General features: G+C 45.6%; 1 protein-coding gene across 7 annotated transcripts in view; it reads right to left on the bottom strand.

The window, feature by feature from the left end:
* PLA2R1 (phospholipase A2 receptor 1) overlaps positions 1-17,751 on the bottom strand; it is a 293,721-nt gene that overhangs the window by 71,273 nt on the left and 204,697 nt on the right. For all 7 annotated transcript variants that reach the window (XM_063933659.1, XM_063933661.1, XM_063933656.1 and 4 more), the window contains 2 exons: positions 15,165-15,316; positions 4,217-4,331 (listed from right to left, as the gene is read on the bottom strand). In XM_063933659.1, coding sequence (XP_063789729.1) covers positions 4,217-4,331; positions 15,165-15,316 — 267 coding nt within the window. The remainder of the gene's footprint in view (positions 1-4,216; positions 4,332-15,164; positions 15,317-17,751) is intronic.

The following is a 17,751-nucleotide window of genomic DNA, read 5'->3' as shown; positions in this document are numbered from 1 at the left end:
GAGATCTGATCCGGTGAGGCAGGCCATCCCACTTGGCTAGAATCAGCCTCGGGAGGGGGCGAGAGTGGAATTGAGCATACTCCACCATGTCGAATGCTGATACCATGAGGCCCAGCACCTGCATTGCCGAATGTATCGACACTTGCGGAAGAGAAAGCAAGCAACGAATCCTGTCCTGAAGCTTCAGGACTTTCTCCTGAGACAAGAACAACCTCTGGTTGTGAGTGTCCAACAGCACTCCCAGGTGCACCATGCTCTGAGCAGGGACCAGGGAGGATTTCTTCCAGTTGATGAGCCACCCGTGGGCTTGTAGAAACCGGACCGTCATATCCAGATGACGCAGGAGAAGATCTGGGGAATTTGCCAGGATTAACAAGTCGTCCAGATACGGCAGGATCCTGACCCCTTGACGGCGGAGTACCACCGTCATCACAGCCATAACTTTGGTGAAGACTCGCGGAGCCGTTGTTAAACCAAAAGGTAATGCTCGAAACTGGTAATGGATGTTGCCAATAGCAAACCTCAGGTATTGTTGATGTGACACTGCTGTAGGAATATGCAGGTAAGCATCCTGTATGTCCAGGGAGACCATGTAGTCCCCAGGTTCCAAGGCCAGAACTATAGAGCGAAGGGTTTCCATACGGAACTTGGAAATCTTCACAAACCTGTTCAATGCCTTGAGGTTGAGAATGGGCCGGGAGGACCCATTCGATTTCGGGACTAGAAACAGCGGAGAATAGTACCCCCGGCCCCTCTGAGCAAGAGGCACTTGTACTATGACTCCTGTATCCAGGAGGGTCTGTACCACCGAGTGAAGAGTTTTTGCCTTTGTCTGGTCCAAAGGGACGTCTGTCTGGCAAAATCGATGAGGGGGTCGGTTTTTGAAGGCTACGGCATAACCTCGAGTGACGACTTCCCGTACCCAGGCATCTTAAGTGGTCTTCAACCATTCCTGAGTATATCCTAGAAGCCGGCCCCCCACCGTGGGATCCCCCAGGGGGAGGCCCACCCCGTCATGCGGCAGGCTTATCGGTCTTGGCAGCCGGCTGACGGGCAGCCCAGGCTCTTTTGGGCTTCGGCTTACTAGGTTTGGAAGTGCGGGCCTGCTTATGGTACGCCTGACCTTTTGCTTTACCTGAAGGACAAAAGGGGCGAAAGGACGTACCTTTAGCCTTCGACACAGAAGGAGCGGTATTAGGCAGACAGGCAGTTTTGGCAGTAGCCAAGTCAGCCACTATCTTATTTAAGTCCTCCCCAAACAGAATATATCCCTTGAAAGGGAGTACCTCCAGGGTTTTTCTAGAGTCCAGATCCACAGACCAGGATCTCAGCCACAATATCCGGCGAGCCAGGACTGATGTATTAGAGGCCTTGGCTGCTAGGATACCGGCATCAGAAGCTGCCTCTTTAATATATTGAGAAGCTGTGACAATATATGACAAGCATTGTCTAGCATGGTCAGAGGAGATTTCAGCTTCTAACTCCAAGGCCCATGCTTCAATAGCCTCTGCCGCCCATGTAGCTGCAATAGTGGGCCTTTGTGCAGCACCCGTGAGGGTGTAAATCGCTTTCAGACAACCCTCCACACGTTTATCCGTAGGCTCTTTTAGAGACGTGACGGTAGTGACAGGTAAAGCTGAGGAAACCACCATCCTAGCCACATGTGAGTCCACTGGAGGAGGCGTTTCCCAATTCTTAGGCAGCTCTGGCGCGAGGGGATAGCGAGCCAGGATCTTCTTTTGAGGCACAAACTTCGTACCCGGGTTTTCCCAGGGTTCTTGACGTATATCCACTAGGTGATCAGAGTGAGGTAAAACTTGTTTAACCACCTTCTGACGCTTGAACCTATCTGGTTTCTTAGGAGGGACGGATGGCTCGGGATCATCCGTAATCTGCAGAATTAACTTAATAGCCTCCAAAAGATCAGGAACATCCACATGTGAACTACCCTCCCCATCAGCCGTATCTGAGTCAGAACCTGTGGGGTCAGTATATGTGCCGTCTTCATCAGACGAGGTGTCAGTGACGGCAGTGGATTGTGAGGAGGCAAGCGTTCGCTTAGAGGACCTCTTGGACTTAGGCGAGCGTTGGTCAGACTTTTTAGTAGTCAAGGACTGGTTCAACTTCTTTAATTGAGCAGATAAATCGTCCACCCACGGCGGGTTAGCTGCTGGGACCAAATACGGTTGTACCGGCATTGGGGGTCCCATAGGGGGTGTTGGTTTATGAACTAGCTTATGCAGAAGTGTGGAAAAAGTTGCCCACGGTGGGTCAGTATGTGCCTCCGCTGCCACAGTCCCACTGGGAGGCAAGGAGCCCCCAGAACCAGAGCCCACAGCTGCTATATTCTCCTCATATTTGTCTGTGGCTTCAGCAACACCAGCAGTGTGTTCCGCCCCAGAACCGTTACCCTCAGAAGCAGACATGATGTAACTTGCAGTATGAGGTAACACAGTACAATTATCAGCAGCACTATACCTCTAAACCCAAACCCCTGCGCACTGTAGTCAGCACCAGCAGAGATAAAGGAGAGATATGGTGACTAAATCACAGAGAAAAATACGTAATACAGTATATCTTTGTGAAAATCCTATATTAGATAACACCTGACGCACCAAGCCCCCTCAGGTTATGGAATATAGGGATAGCAAGATGAGTGAAAGACACGAAATGGACACCACTCAGCTATTAATGCACACACAGATAGTCACAGTTTGTACAATGCAGAGGTTATTACTGACAATAATACTGCATTGGACTAGCTTACACAGCTATATATCAATAGATATAACAGTACACAGTAAGAACTGGATGTATTTCACAGGGTAATTGTACTATAAAACCCTGACTAAATGCACTCTTTCTTAACTATCACTGTCTAAAAAGGCAGGTAGAATACTTAAGTGTCATGTAAAGGCACAGCGCTGACAACCAGGCGGCTTTACATAGGAGGATTTGCCCAAGCAGTACCAGGAACAGTGAGCTGAGGGATAATGGCGCCGCAGACACTGACAGGGAGTGAGGAAAAGACAGATATGCAGCTCCAGGGCGGGAACACTTGCTAGAAATGGCGGCCTGGGGCTGGGGGAGGGGCTTCAAGTCTAAGCCTTATCCCCTCTGCTGGCAAAACCACCGGGTACTGCGGGCGATATAAGAATTGGTTTAGAGAGAAAACCTGACCTGCGCCCATGCCCTGGTGATCTAGTGGGATCGCTTGTACTGCCACAGTGTCCACCGCCAGCGCACGCGGCCCGCTTCCCACTGACCACGCCGGATCGCGATAGAGACCGGGTCCCGCAAGCGGCACCCACTTACCACCTCCCGAAGCACGGCCACGCGATCCTGGAGAGCCCCAGCCGTGTGTGTCTAACGTGAAGAAAACCGGAGCCTCCGCTGTAGGTACCCGGCAACCAGGGCTCGGGAGTGTACAGCGCCGCTGGGGAGAGCTGGAGCTGCAGCAGTGAATGTCAGAAGACATTTACCACCGCTGCTGCCCTTGAAGTCTTCACTTTTTACCTCATAAAAAGCTTTTCTTAGGGCTGCTTGGAGCAGCCCCTCTGTTAAGTGCCTGCTTACTGCAGCACCAACTTACAAAACTGAGATCCTGTGCTGGGAGGCGGGGTGATATAAGAGGCGGCGCTGTGCATTCTGGGAACAGTCAAAGCCTGTTGGTGCCTCGGATCAAGATCCTATTCTACACCCCATTGTTCAATCCTTGTGGAGCCCAGTGTACCCCGCAGCAGAAAAGTAAAAAACTGGGCAAAACCATGTTGCACTGCAGGTGGGGCAGAAGTAACATGTGCAGAGACAGTTAGATTTGGGTGGGGTGATTCAAACTGAATTCTAAATTGCAGTGTATAAATTAAGCAGCCAGCATTTTCCTGCACAGAAACAAAATAACCCACCCAAATCTAAATCTCTCTGCACATGTTGCATCTGCCCCACCTGCAGTGCACATGGTTTTGCGCAATTTGCTAACTTTTTTGGGTTTGCTAACAATCCTGAATAACCCCCTGTAGTGCCATGTTTCTTACCTGAATATGTCAACAATTTGAAAAAACTACATGAAGTTAAACTAGAATATTGTCTGGACCTTATATCACCTCAGTTACAGTTTAGGTTTTTTTATGTTTTGCTGTTGAAAACCTGCAACATGTAAAATATCTCAGAAGTCTGCGTGGTTTTCATTACAGTAAATCTAACTGTTACACGATACCTTGATCTATTTCATTCGTAATGCCAGTCAGAACTCCGCTGTGTTCCTCGCAGTAGTGAGATGCTGCATACCAGTCATATTCTCTTCCATCCTCCCTTTTATGTACAAAGAAGCACTATCATAATAATAATGAGGAAAAATATATAACAATCTTATTATAGAACATATGTTTTCTTTTATCATACACAAATCAATTTTTTGTTTTAAATGCAAATATAATGAACTAGCTGCAAGGGCATAGCTACCATAGGTGCAGGCAGTGTAGCTGCTATGGGGCCCAGAGCTGAGAGGGGCCCACCTTCCCTGTCAAAGTTACATGTGTTATATAAATTTTTCACCATTGAGTGGCACGTAAGATTCCTTTCAGAATTTTTCCTTGGGGCCTGCAATATATCTAGGTATGTCCCTGGACCTGCTCATTGTAGTGTGTTATAAAATGAACTGGAGGGCATTTTAATGTTATGTAATATGAACTGGGGCACTGTAATGTGGCGCAATATGAACAGGGAGCACTATATATCATAATGTGAATTGGGGCTACTGTGCGGCATAGCATGTACTGGTAGCTCTGAAATGTGACATTGGGTGAACTTAAGCACTACTACGATTCATAAAAGAAACTAGGGCACTACTATGGGGCATAACATTAAATAAGGCTCTACCATGGTTCAGAAAATTAACTAGGGCACTATTATAGGGCATAAAATTAACAACTGCTGCAGAGAAGTGTCTCTCTAGAAGTATTGGGACGGGGGCCCCTTCAAAATGTTGCTATGGGGCCCACAAAGTTCTGGCTACGCCCCTGACTAGCTGTTCTACCCGTTCTTCACTCGGGAGTTTCTGATTTTCAAAGTTGTAAATATAAATTAGTGTAAAAATTTGGTCAATCTATAGCAGTGATTTTCAACCTTTTTCAACTCGCGGCACACTCATAAGATTTTTAAATTGCCAAAGCACACCATCAGTGCGCCACGGAAAAAAAAAACACATTGGTCCCCACAGTAATTAAACAGATGGGATGCCGCTGTAGGTATACCGACAGCCAACATCCCGTTTGTCAGTAAAACATATATATTCCTTAATAATGCCACACACTTGCCCCCCAGTAATTCCACTCACTGCCCTCAATAATAATTGCTGCTGTTCACATCTCCACCTCCTCCTCCCCCCCCCCCCCCCCCCCATTCCATACATTGCTTACATAAATAAATACATTTTTTATTTTAAATGTAAAACCTGCAGCTGAGCTGTGATGGCAGCATGGATGGAGGAGCTGCAGTGGCCAGTGGATGGACGGGCACTCCAGGCAGGAATGCGACGTGGAGTGGCCAGTTAGCGGGCGAGCAGGCACTGCAGGCAGGAATAAGACGTGGCCAACCAGAGAGCCGCCGCCCGCCGCAATCAATAGCCGGCTCGGGCAGCGCTGTGCAGTGTGCACTTCCGTGTGCATGACTCATAGGTCACGCACGTGGAAGTGCAAACAGCACAGCGCTGCCCGAGCCGACTATTGATTGCGGCGGGCGGCGGCTCTCTGGTTGGCAGGCGCCAATGGATCTGTCTGGCGGGCAGCAGCGGGGAGCATCTCTGGCGGCGGCACACCTAGATATCGCTCACGGCACACTAGTGTGCCGCGGCACAGCAGTTGAAAACCGCTGATCTATAGGGATGTAAATTTGATATGTCTTAATGTAAATAAAAAATAATCCATGGTTCTTGGCGTTACACGTGAGCACCCGTAGCAGATACGGTAGAAAGTGACATGACCATTTTTGTAGTTTATTAAATTCCACACACTGGAGATGCAAACCAAATTTTGATCTATTCTGTCCTGTCTGGGCATTATCGTTTCTGCAACGCAACCCAAAAAAATGATCAGACCTTTTATTTATTATGTATCATTCTACTGTACATTAAAACACCAGTAATTGGTTGATAGAAGCAACCCCTGCTTGTCTTTTGGACTCCAGGATAGGCTATGAATTGTGTGAGAGGAGGGGGCCTTTGTGCAAGCTCTGTGAGGGCCCCCTACTCTCTGGCAGTGGGTGCAGCACCCCTACTCTCTGGCAGCGAGTGCAGCACTGTAGCCTCTGGCTTAGTGTGAGAGTCTACCTCACATGTCTCCAGGAACAGGGCGCCCGTGCCTTGTTACCGGGGACATCTCTATTGCACATGTGCAAATCACTGAGAAAATGACTGTCATGCAATTTTCCCACTGATTTCTATTTGCAGCGCCACACATATATAATTATATGGATGCAGGTTGTATGGTGTGGGCCTACCTGGACCAAGGGGCCCGTGTGCACCACACACCCTGCACACATTATAGATATGCCACTGACCCAACAGACTTTTATCATGCGGATTGGTGGATAATGTTGGCCATTCACTAAACAGAATGTTAGGAGGTCTGCACATGCTGATTGGTGAATTGCTAAAACTATACCTTAATTGGAGCACTGGGAACTGTCTACTGGGTATGACAGCATCCCAGTGCAGTCAACCTTCTCCTCTAGAGATAGAGACAACGTGGGACACAGGAGAGGAATGTAATTACAATGGATTAACACTTTTTAGTTCTTTACTGTACAGTTAACAGAGATTAAGGATGGTGCATTATAAAGCCACCAGATATCTGGGCCTCCACTGTAACACTACTAGAGAGTTTGCAGTTCTGCTATGTAATGTCATTAGAGATATGGGGGCTCGCATTTTATAGTGGACTCCAGAAGTGAGCTGACACCGAGTAATAGTCCCTGTATTAAATATATCAACTAGTTATCAGCCTGTCAAAATGATGAAACTCTAAAAAGCAACAGAATTGCAGCGCACAGAAAAAGCCTCAACCAATGAATAAAAAGGTTTTTTATTTAATTAAAACAATTTATTATAACCTTGGGACAAGTGTATAAACTTTAAAACACATCACCATCTAATAAAATTATCTGCATTAAATAATCTAACAATTTTAACCTATAGTTTAAAGCCAAACATATATGCAGGAAAAGCTCTGTTTACAGAAGCTGAAGCCGCTGAGACCGTAGGGAAGGCGGAGAAACGCGTAAAGTTCTATCCGAGACGCTCACCACCTAAACGAGACTGCATCTGCATGTTTGCACTGGGAAACCATTCCACGTTTGGATCTCTGTACCTCAGTCTCCCAGAAAAGACTGCCACCTCAGTCTCCCAGAAAAGCACCTAGCAGTCGGGGAGGAAGGGGGGGTTTGAAACTTAACGTGTGGAAATTAGATATCTCAGTCCCCCTGAAAAGACTGCCACAAAAAAGGTACGGCACCAGCAGCCGGGGAGGACGTGAGCATTGTTTATAGCTCATTACGGCATCAGTGATATTTAAAGTAGCTGGCCAGCTGATTACATACAATTGTACAATTGTGGACACTGGACTTACGCATATAGGAATCGAATGTTCGGAACTCTCTGGTTGTCAAGAATTACATCAGGGGAGTCCATTAACTAATTTATGTCTATCTGAATGTAGTTTAATTGACTTGGGTGATACACTGGCAGCAGCTCCATAAAAGTTATACTGCTGATACATTGTTGAAGATTAGCTACAAGGTAGCGCTGGATATGTAAACAGAGCTTTTCCTGCATATATGTTTGGCTTTAAACTATAGGTTAAAATTGTTAGATTATTTAATGCAGATAATTTTATTAGATGGTGATGTGTTTTAAAGTTTTATACACTTGTCCCAAGGTTATAATAAATTGTTTTAATTAAATAAAAAAACTTTTTATTCATTGGTTGAGGCTTTTTCTGTGCGCTGCAATTCTGTTGCTTTTTAGATTTTCTATATACAGGGTTGAGTAACCTCTGTTTTTCTGCTAGCTGCACAGAAAACTGCAATTGATTAGCGCTGGTCAACCATTTTTTTGTCTATTCAAAATGATGAAACAACATAACAGTAATGTCAGCTCCGACGGCTGTGCATGTCTGAACAGCGCAACACTTGAATTACTCCATCAGGTGAAATCTAGTGGCCGCTGGAGCACAGAAGACTTGTGTGGCATTTTATTTCTCACCTTGAACGGACACTCACGGACGCGGTATTATCACCCAGGAGAGGCTCCTACAGAATCCGGAACTGTAACTGCTGAACCCCATCCTGACTACAACGACAGGACTTTGGTGATATCTTACTGTGTTCCTGTGCTGTTCTCCGTGAAAGGAGATTTTTACATGTGATTTTAAATTCTTGATGTTGTAAGTGCGATTTGTATTAAAATACGTCTGATTTTATACAAACTACTGCACTATGATCCTTTTTTTTGTTGTACTGACCTCTCCTACAATGGGTGAATGCCCTTAAGAGGAAAGTGCTTTTTTCTTGCCTACAGAAATCTGCAAATTCCATTGTCTTTTAAATTGTGGCTGCTGGGACTCACTCTGAGTACATCAATAGAAGTCTGGTGACAGTTCCAGGTTGTTCCAGTGTTGTCTCCGTGAGAGGAGACGTTATATGCGATCTTAACCCTTTGATGTTGTAAGTGCGATTTGTATTTAAATACGCCCATTATATAAAAAATACTGCACTATGTTTTACTCCTTGTGCTGACCTCCCCTGCAATGGGTATATGCCCTTGAGAGGAAAGCACCTTTCTCTGATTACAGGAATTTATGGACTGTATTACTCTCGAAATACATACAGGAATTGGAGAACTACTCAAATTATAAAAGATCAGTATTTTCTGTTTATTTTGGATGTGGTGCTTTGCATGCATTTACTTTCACTGCACTATTATTGATTTGTATCAGGCTCTTATCGCTTAATTATTTTGTACATGGTTAAGAACAGAGTGGCGCAGATTTGAACACGTGAAAAATATTTTTTAATATCCAGTTTCCTTGAGCATTGGATGAATGCTCTCTTCGCGTGTTTTCTGCTGCACAACTCTGTTTTTTTGCGCATACTAGTAACCTCTTTCACCTTTTACTTTGAATTACCCCGATAGTGGCGAGGAGCAGTGTTAGCCTTTCTTTATACAGAATAATATGTTTTCTAGGTCTCTAAAATGTTTTCAGGTTCATTTATTGTTTGCTAAAATCTCTCAGTATTGTATACTGGTCACTTGAATGCTCTTATTGTACATTGTTTCCTAGATAACTTCTGTAGGAGGAGTTGGACTTTTACTTTCCCAATCTTTTGCATACACTGTTCTACCACAGGTTCCATCACTCACATTTACATCATTTGAAGTACATTCCATTAGGGTTTACTCTCCTTTCTCTCTACCGCCCACCTGGGAATCCTAAACAATTTTTGGAAGATTTTTCTGCCTGGCTCCCTCACTTCCTATCCTCTGACATCTCCACCATTATCATGGGTGATTTCAATATTGCTATTGATTGTCCAAAATCTGCTTCTCACGCCTCCAAACTACTCTCTCTAACCTCCTCTCTTGGCCTCTCCCAATGGACCGACTTCTCTACTCATCAGGAGGGCCACTGCCTTGATCTAGTATTCACCAGACTATGCTCCATCTCTGAACTCACTAACACTCCTTTCCCCCTCTCAGATCACAACCTTATCACCTGCATGTTCTCCTCCGTTAATTCAAACTCTGTGTTGCTGAAGTCCTCCAATCTTCCTCAAACCCGCAGAAATATTAACACAATTAATCTTCAAGAACTTTCTACTTCACTCCAACAACTGTTTTCACCTATTTCTGCATTCACCTCTCCTGAGATGGCTGTATCACACCTTAATGAGACTCTAGAACTAGCCCTTGATGAAGTGGCTCCAGCTACCCATCACACTACACGTAGGCCTAGATGTCAACCATGGCACTCCAAATTAACAAGACAACTACAAAAACTCACACGAAAACTTGAACGTCAGTGGCGTAAATCTCGTATTTCAAGTGACTTCCTCACATATAAGACTGTCTACCATTCTTATAAAAATGCCCTGGACACTGCCAAACAAACATATTTCCCAACTCTTATCTCTGCTCAAGCCTCTAACCCCAAACGACTCTTTAATACATTTAAATCACTTCTGAATCCTCCCTCACCTACCCCACCAGCCACTATCAAGGCACAGGATCTTGCTTCCTACTTCAAGGAGAAGATTGATAAGATCCGAGATGAAATGGTATGCTCTTCGGCAGCCAGTGACCTGCTCCGTTCTTTACCTGAACCCTCTGGCACTCTTTCTTCATTTGATCCCACAAATGATGATGAAGTATCATCACTCTTCTCATCCTGCTTCTCTAGTACCTCTCCTCTTGATCCTTTACCCTCACAAATAAGTAAAGCTCTGTCTCTGGTGCTCATCCCTACCTTAACTAACATCTGTAATCTCTCTCTCTCTCTACTGGTATTTTTCCTTCACTCTTCAAGCATGCAGTGATTACTTCCATTTAAAAAAAAACAAAATTCTGACCATAACTCTCTCTCAAACTACCGCCCTATCTCTCAGCTCCCTTGTCTCTCTAAGCTACTTGAGAGACTTGTCTACACTCGACTCACACACTTTCTTAACTCATACACTTTATTGGATCCACTTCAGTCAGGCTTCCATTCCCAACATTCCACAGAGACAGCACTGACTAAAGTGGTTAATGATTTGGTCACTACGAAGTCTAAAGGCCACTACTCACTACTTATTCTTCTAGATCTATCTGCTGCATTTGACACTGTAGACCACTCTCTTCTCATACAGACACTACAATCCCTAGGTCTTAAAGACACAGCCCTTTCTTGGTTCCTATCGTACCTATCTAATCACTCCTTCAGTGTTCGCTTCTCTGAATCTACCTCCTCTTCGCTACCTTTTTCAGTTGGAGTACTGCAAGGCTCAGTCTTGGGTCCTCTGCTTTTCTCTATCTATACCTCATCTCTTGGTAAACTAATCATCTCTTTTGGTTTTCAGTATCATCTGTATGCAGGTGATACTCAAATCTACCTATCCTCACCTGACTTGTCCCTATCTGTACTGGACCGTGTCACTGAATGCCTTTCTGCCATTTCATCCTGGATGACATCTCGCCACCTCAAACTGAATATTTCAAAGACAGAGTTAATTATATTTCCACCAGCCAATAGTAGGTACCAACCTGATATCTCTATCACTGTTGAAAACTCGACTATCTACCCTACCCCACAAGCTCGCTGCCTAAGTGTCATTCTTGACTCTGATCTGTCCTTTGTTCCCCACATTCAATCTGTCTCAAGATCACGTTACATGCATCTAAAAAACATATCCAAAATACGACCATACCTTACAAAAGACACTGCTAAAACTCTAATCCACGCACTCATTATCTCCCGCATTGATTATTGCAATAGTCTCCTAACTGGTCTTCCCAAAACGAGACTCTCACCACTACAATCCACTCTGAATGCAGCGGAGAGGCTTATCTTCCTCGCTAGATGTTCATCGTCTGCAGATCCACTCTGTCAGTCCCTCCATTGGTTACCTGTACTCTTCCGCATTCAATATAAAATACTTTTACTCACACACAAGGCCATTAACCAAACTACACCAACGTACATCACTTCGCTTATCTCAAAATATCTCCCAACCCGACCTCTTCACAAGACCTGCGTCTCTCATCCACACTCATTACTCGCTCCCACTCACGACTGCAGGACTTTCATCGGGCTGCACCTGTTATGATTCCAGCACTCTGGTCTGAGGTGGTCCTATTGCAAGGACCGAAGCACTGGAACGGAATGCTGGGGAAGGGAGCGGGAATAGAAAGTAGCCCCTGGCGCCCTAACTCCGTTGTCTCGCCCGTGTGGTCAGAAATCCCCTGCGAGACTATGGTTGCTTGAGCCCATGGCAGCCGCGTTTGAAGGGCGGATTATGTCTGCCCAACTCCGATGCCCCCTCAGGTCTTAATGGGAGACAAAGGGAAATCCGAGACAGGGTGATAACAAGGGGCCCTCTGACTAAACAACCAGGCCAGGGGCTACAAGCTAACTGACTAAACCTGAGGTATGTGCGGTAACCCGCCAGGGAAAAGGACAACCAAAATCCACTAGTCCGTACTCCTACCCAGCACCGCTGGATACCAGAGTGGATCTGTGGGAGCGGAATCCTCCGCAAAAGCTCCGGAACACAAATAATAAATGATAAATAATTAAGCGGCCCAAGCCGCAACACACGGCTACGCCGTGACTCACGTACACCACTGGATGTTCAAAGGTGCTCAGTCAGGACTCCAGGAACAGATGACGACTTCCGAGTACAGGACAACTGAGAACAGGAACTACCGGATACAGCAGGACTGGAAACACTTTCAGCAAACAGATTCAGCATTCGGGAAGCTATTACCGGCGTCTGTGAGAAGCCCAGGAAGTGTATTTAACAGGGAGTCCTCCAATCAGCTGTTTGGAGGCTGATTGGATTAAATGCCATACAGCTGCCAAGCTGCATGGCCAGGAAAACAGACATCTCATTATTTAAATTGAACCCAGCAACGGGGAACGCAGTCCGTAAGTGGCGTCCCCGTTGCTAGGGTCCGTGCGGCTCCGTGCGCCCGGCGTCTAGCGTTGCCAGGGAGCCGGCGGCTGTACGCGCACGGCGTCCCTGGTTGCTAGGCGCCGGGCCGCAGCGACGAGCGGACCCCGGCGCCTAACAGCACCCACTCTGTGGAATGCCCTACCACGCACAATAAGACTCTCCTCTAGTCTCCAAACCTTCAAGCATTCCCTGAAAACTCACCTCTTTAGGCAAGCATATCAAATTCCAGAACCGCCCACATAACTTTCATAAATCTTTTTATCAAATTGCATCCACTTTTTACAGTCCACACATATCCTCACGTCTTCTCATTCTATGCAATAGATAGCACCTTTCCTTGTGTGCACATGCCTATTTCCCTATAGATTGTAAGCTTGCGAGCAGGGCCTTCCTACCTCTATGACTGTTTGTTATCACCCAGTTTGTTATTGTTATTTCAAATTGTAAAGCGCAACGGAATTTGCTGCGCTATATAAGAAACTGTTGATAAATAAATAAATAAATATTGTACAGAGGTCACTGGTCACTAGAATTCTCTGTATTATGGGGACAATTCAGAGTTGGTCACATATTTTGCTCTTGCAGGAAAATCTGCAACCATGGCCCTCATTCAGCTTCAGTTACAGTTTTACTAAAATAGAAAACTTGCAACTGAATGCGATCGCATGCTGGGGTCCGCCCAGTACAGTGCATGGCCACTCAGTATGCAAATATGCTGCAGTAATGCAATCGCAATGTAAGGGGGAGCGCTGCTTGACTTCATATTATTTAAAACTATATCTACTTAAAATACAGATGTGTCCTCGCACATCATGGCTAAAAAAAGGCAGCATAGAGTCGTGGGAATGCGCACCGTCACCAGCCCTTTGTTCTGCTACTACTCGTGGGTGTGTATGAACGCACCTGCTTATGCCGCTGTGCAGAATCGCATGTAATATATTGCATGCAATGTAATGATATGATCCCACTACCCATGCCCATATAATGCTGCCGATACCCCCTCCCTGTGCATGGCAGTGGGAGCATCCTCTTCTCGCTGCCTGCTTAATATAGCGGGTGCGTGCGTGCGTGCGAACGCCATGCTGTGCCGCAAACATGTATAGGGACACATCTATATATGGAAGAATAATACAAAATAATAAAAAAAGTTTATATGGGATTATTTTTCGGCCTGCCTTCATGGGATCAATTAGCTCACAGTAAATTACAGCGGGCAATTGAATTCCCACATATGTATTTGAGTATTTAATTATCTGTAAAAGGCTACAAAAATGATGACTTTTAATCAGCTCAGAGAAGCAGGGTCATAATTAGGGCTGTATGAGCAGTGTAAGGCTCTCTTATAACCAGGTTATTGTCATAAATCCAATGGAAAGCAGATGTGATACAAATCAGGAACTAAACCGGAACCTGGAAATTACAGACTTGTGAACCAAAGGATGTGCTGGCAAGACTTACTAAGCAACTATGCTTTCACACACAAACAGGCAATATGGATTGGTGTCGCAGTCCAGAGCCCCTATTACCTTGAGTACTTGTGGCGGGTTCACTACGGCTGGCCGGCGGTCGGGCTCCCGGCGACCAGCATCCCGGCGCCGGGAGCCCGACCGCCGGCTTACCGACAGTGTGGCGAGCGCAAATGAGCCCCTTGCGGGCTCGCTGCGCTCGCTACGCTATGGGCACGGTGGCGCGCTACGCGCGCCACACTATTTTATTCACCCTCTATGGGGGTCGTGGACCCCCACGAGGGAAAATAAGTGTCGGTATGCCGGCTGTCGGGCTCCCGGCGCCGGTATACTGAGCGCCGGGAGGCCGACCGCCGGCATACAGAAGACCACCCCTTGTGGCATAGTAGGTACTGTGACTGTTTTGCTCTGTGTTACCAGGCTTGGACTGGCCCACAGGGGTACAGGGGAAACCACAGGTGGGCCCCACTGCCTGGGGCTCCACCTCCTGCTCTAAGGATCAGGTTCCAGACTATGCACTTGAATTATACATTATACATATGATACCTTATACTGGACTATGGTGTATTTTCTACATTGTATTCCTCTTATGAATCTGTTATTAATCTGGTACATTATCATACATGCAGCAGCTGAATTTACTTAATTTAATGAAGGCGCCCAGATGTTGCACTCTCTAATGGTTACTCAAACCAATGTGGTGGCAGGCCACACCCCCTCTGCAGACTGGCCACACCCCTAAGCATGGGCCTCTACCACTGCATTCCCCCGGGGGCCCTACATGCCCCAGTCTGACACTGTGTGTTACTATAATACCATGATTCAAATGAAGGCCCCAGCAATATAACTCAGCAATGCTAACCACTATGTCACAATGATGCTCCTGCCTGTTCAATGAGATCTTCCTGCTGTGTCCCCATCTAAATACCACTGTAAGAATAATTAGTCCCAGGGCCTCCCCTATATATGAAGACAATCACCACAGATAATAACCTTGCTTTCATAGTACAGCCAGTTTGGGGGGCAGATTCCTTGCTTCTGCACTTCATGGTCTTTGTGGGGCTTGGGATGTTCCATTTTGAACATAACATTTGTTTTACAGATTGCCGAATTCAAAGCAAAACAATCTGAATAACTCCATAGCCCTGAAAAACATAACTATTTGGAATTACTTATATAATACAATACATTACATTATCTGTAATCCTTATATACTACCCATGTCATATTCACAGTGACTGCTGGAGTAGGTTACTACAATGACATCAGACTAAAACATTAAATATAAACCGGCAATATGGATTGTTTCAGCCTACTGCTAATGGGATGTACAAAAGATGGGTGTGGTTCATACGGTGGACCACACTTAAGGGCCCTACACATTAATAGATCCGCCACCAAGCTGCCAGACGGCATATATGGCCGACGGGCGACCCGGCGGTGGGGGGGGGGGGGGGGGGGGCAGTGACGGGGGGAGTGAAGTTTCTTCACTCCCCCGTCACCCGGCTCCATAGAAGTGCAGGCAAATATGGACGAGATTGTCCATATTGGCCTGCATGCACAAGTGACGGGGCACCAGCGATGAACGAGCGCGGGACCGCACATCGTTCATCGCTGGTACCTCCACACTGAAAGATATGAATGGTATCTCGTTCATTAATGAACGAGATCATTCATATCTTTGAATATTATCGCCCAGTGTGTAGGGCCTATTAGGTTCACAATGTCTAGGTTGACCACTATAAGTAGACAGTAACTAAGGCGACACCCAAAATAGGTCGACACAAGCATTAGGTCGACATGAGTAAGGTTGACATGACAAAAGGTTGACATGAGGTTTTTAAAAAAATTTAGTGTTGTTTTCTTCGTAGAGCGATCGGGAACCCCAATTAGTGCACAGTGTCCCCTCGTATGGCCGATTCACTCACAGTGCTTCAGGCAGGGTGCCTCGCTCAGCTACCGCGGTGCTCTGCACAGGTTACCATTCCCAATTGTAGTCCACGTGGATCGTAAAGTATGAAACAGTAAATAAAGAGAGAAAGAAAAAAATATAGGGAAAAACTCATGTCGGCCTATTGTCATGTTGACCTAGAACATGTCGACCTAGAAGCCCTGTCGACCTAATGCATGTCGACCAATAGTGGTCGATCTAGTGACTGTCGACCTAAGCGCGGTCAACCTAGTGACCGGATACCCAACAGTTATATGTTTAGCTTATTGTTATATACACGCACAGTATATCATTTTCTGTCATAATTTAGCCACTATGGGCAGTGCTTTATTGTTATCTATAGCTAATCTTTAATATTACCTAGGCCAGACAAGCCATATTGTAGCTATCAAATATCATAAATACAAATACAGATAAAAAAGGTTATAAGGCAGAATGACATGTTAATACATTTTAGTGATCACTATAGAAAAAAATATTTCATTCATAAATATTCTAAGTAAGAGCTAAAGTTTTATTTCACTATTGGATAATCTCTCTTTGTTAGCTAAACTGGAAGAGGTCATACACTGTCAGTGTACAGAAAGAGCAAGAGAGAATAATGAAACAGCGTGGTCTGTAGGGGGTATCGGATGATAGGTTGACATTCATTAAGTCAACAGTCAATAGGTCTACCCCAAATGGTCAACATGTTTTAAGTTGACAGGTACAAAAGTTCAACATGATCAATAGGTCAACATGTAAAAGGTCAACAGTGCTTAAGGTCAACAGACTCAAAAGATTAACGGGGTGAAATGGTTGACACACATGTGGGCGACACTTTTTTTTGTTTGTCTTTTTTATTTATTTTTACTTTTTCACCATTTATCATCCACGTAGACTACTATTGGGAATACTAACCTGTGCAGAGCACAGCGGTAGTGGAGTCTTGTCCAAAGAGTGGCGAGCGAAGCGAGCCAGTGGGGTTATACGTATCCACTAATTTGGCTTACATGTGGTTAAACGGATATGATTGGCACCATTTCACTCTAATGACTGCTGTTGAATACTTCTCTGTACTATGCTGTATTGGCTGTGCTGAGACTCCATACTCACAAGTGGCTGTGCTCTCTAAAATGACTGTGTATAGGGGCATGCCGCTGTATGCTGTGCTGTACTCTGCTGTATTGGCTGTGCTGTGTCCAGACTCACAAGTGGCTGTGCTCTTTACAGTGACTGTGTATAAGGACATGCTGCACGCTGCTGTATGCTGTGCTGTACTCTGCTGTATTGGCTGTGCTGTGTCCAGACTCACAAGTGGCTGTGCTCTGTACAGTGACTGTGTATAAGAACATGCTGCACGCTGCTGTATGCTGTGCTGTACTCTGCTGTATTGGCTGTGCTGTGTCCAGACTCACAAGTTTCTGTGCTCTGTATAGTGACTGTGTATAAGGGAAGGCTGCACGCTGCTGTATGGTGTGCTGTACTATGCTGTTAATTGTACTGTTTGGTGTGCTTTACCCTAGTGTGCTTTGTTCATGTGCATATATAAGCCATGTGACTTCATGTATTTTGCAGAAGGTGTAGTAAGGGCATGGGGACAGAACTGGAGGGGGCACACTGGGTATTGTAGTGCAGGTCAGCACTGGA

Source organism: Pseudophryne corroboree, chromosome 7, assembly GCF_028390025.1.
Source record: "Pseudophryne corroboree isolate aPseCor3 chromosome 7, aPseCor3.hap2, whole genome shotgun sequence".
Lineage (NCBI taxonomy): Eukaryota > Metazoa > Chordata > Amphibia > Anura > Myobatrachidae > Pseudophryne > Pseudophryne corroboree.
The sequence above is the reverse complement of the archived record's forward strand: the minus strand, read 5'-3'. Positions and strand labels throughout refer to the sequence as shown.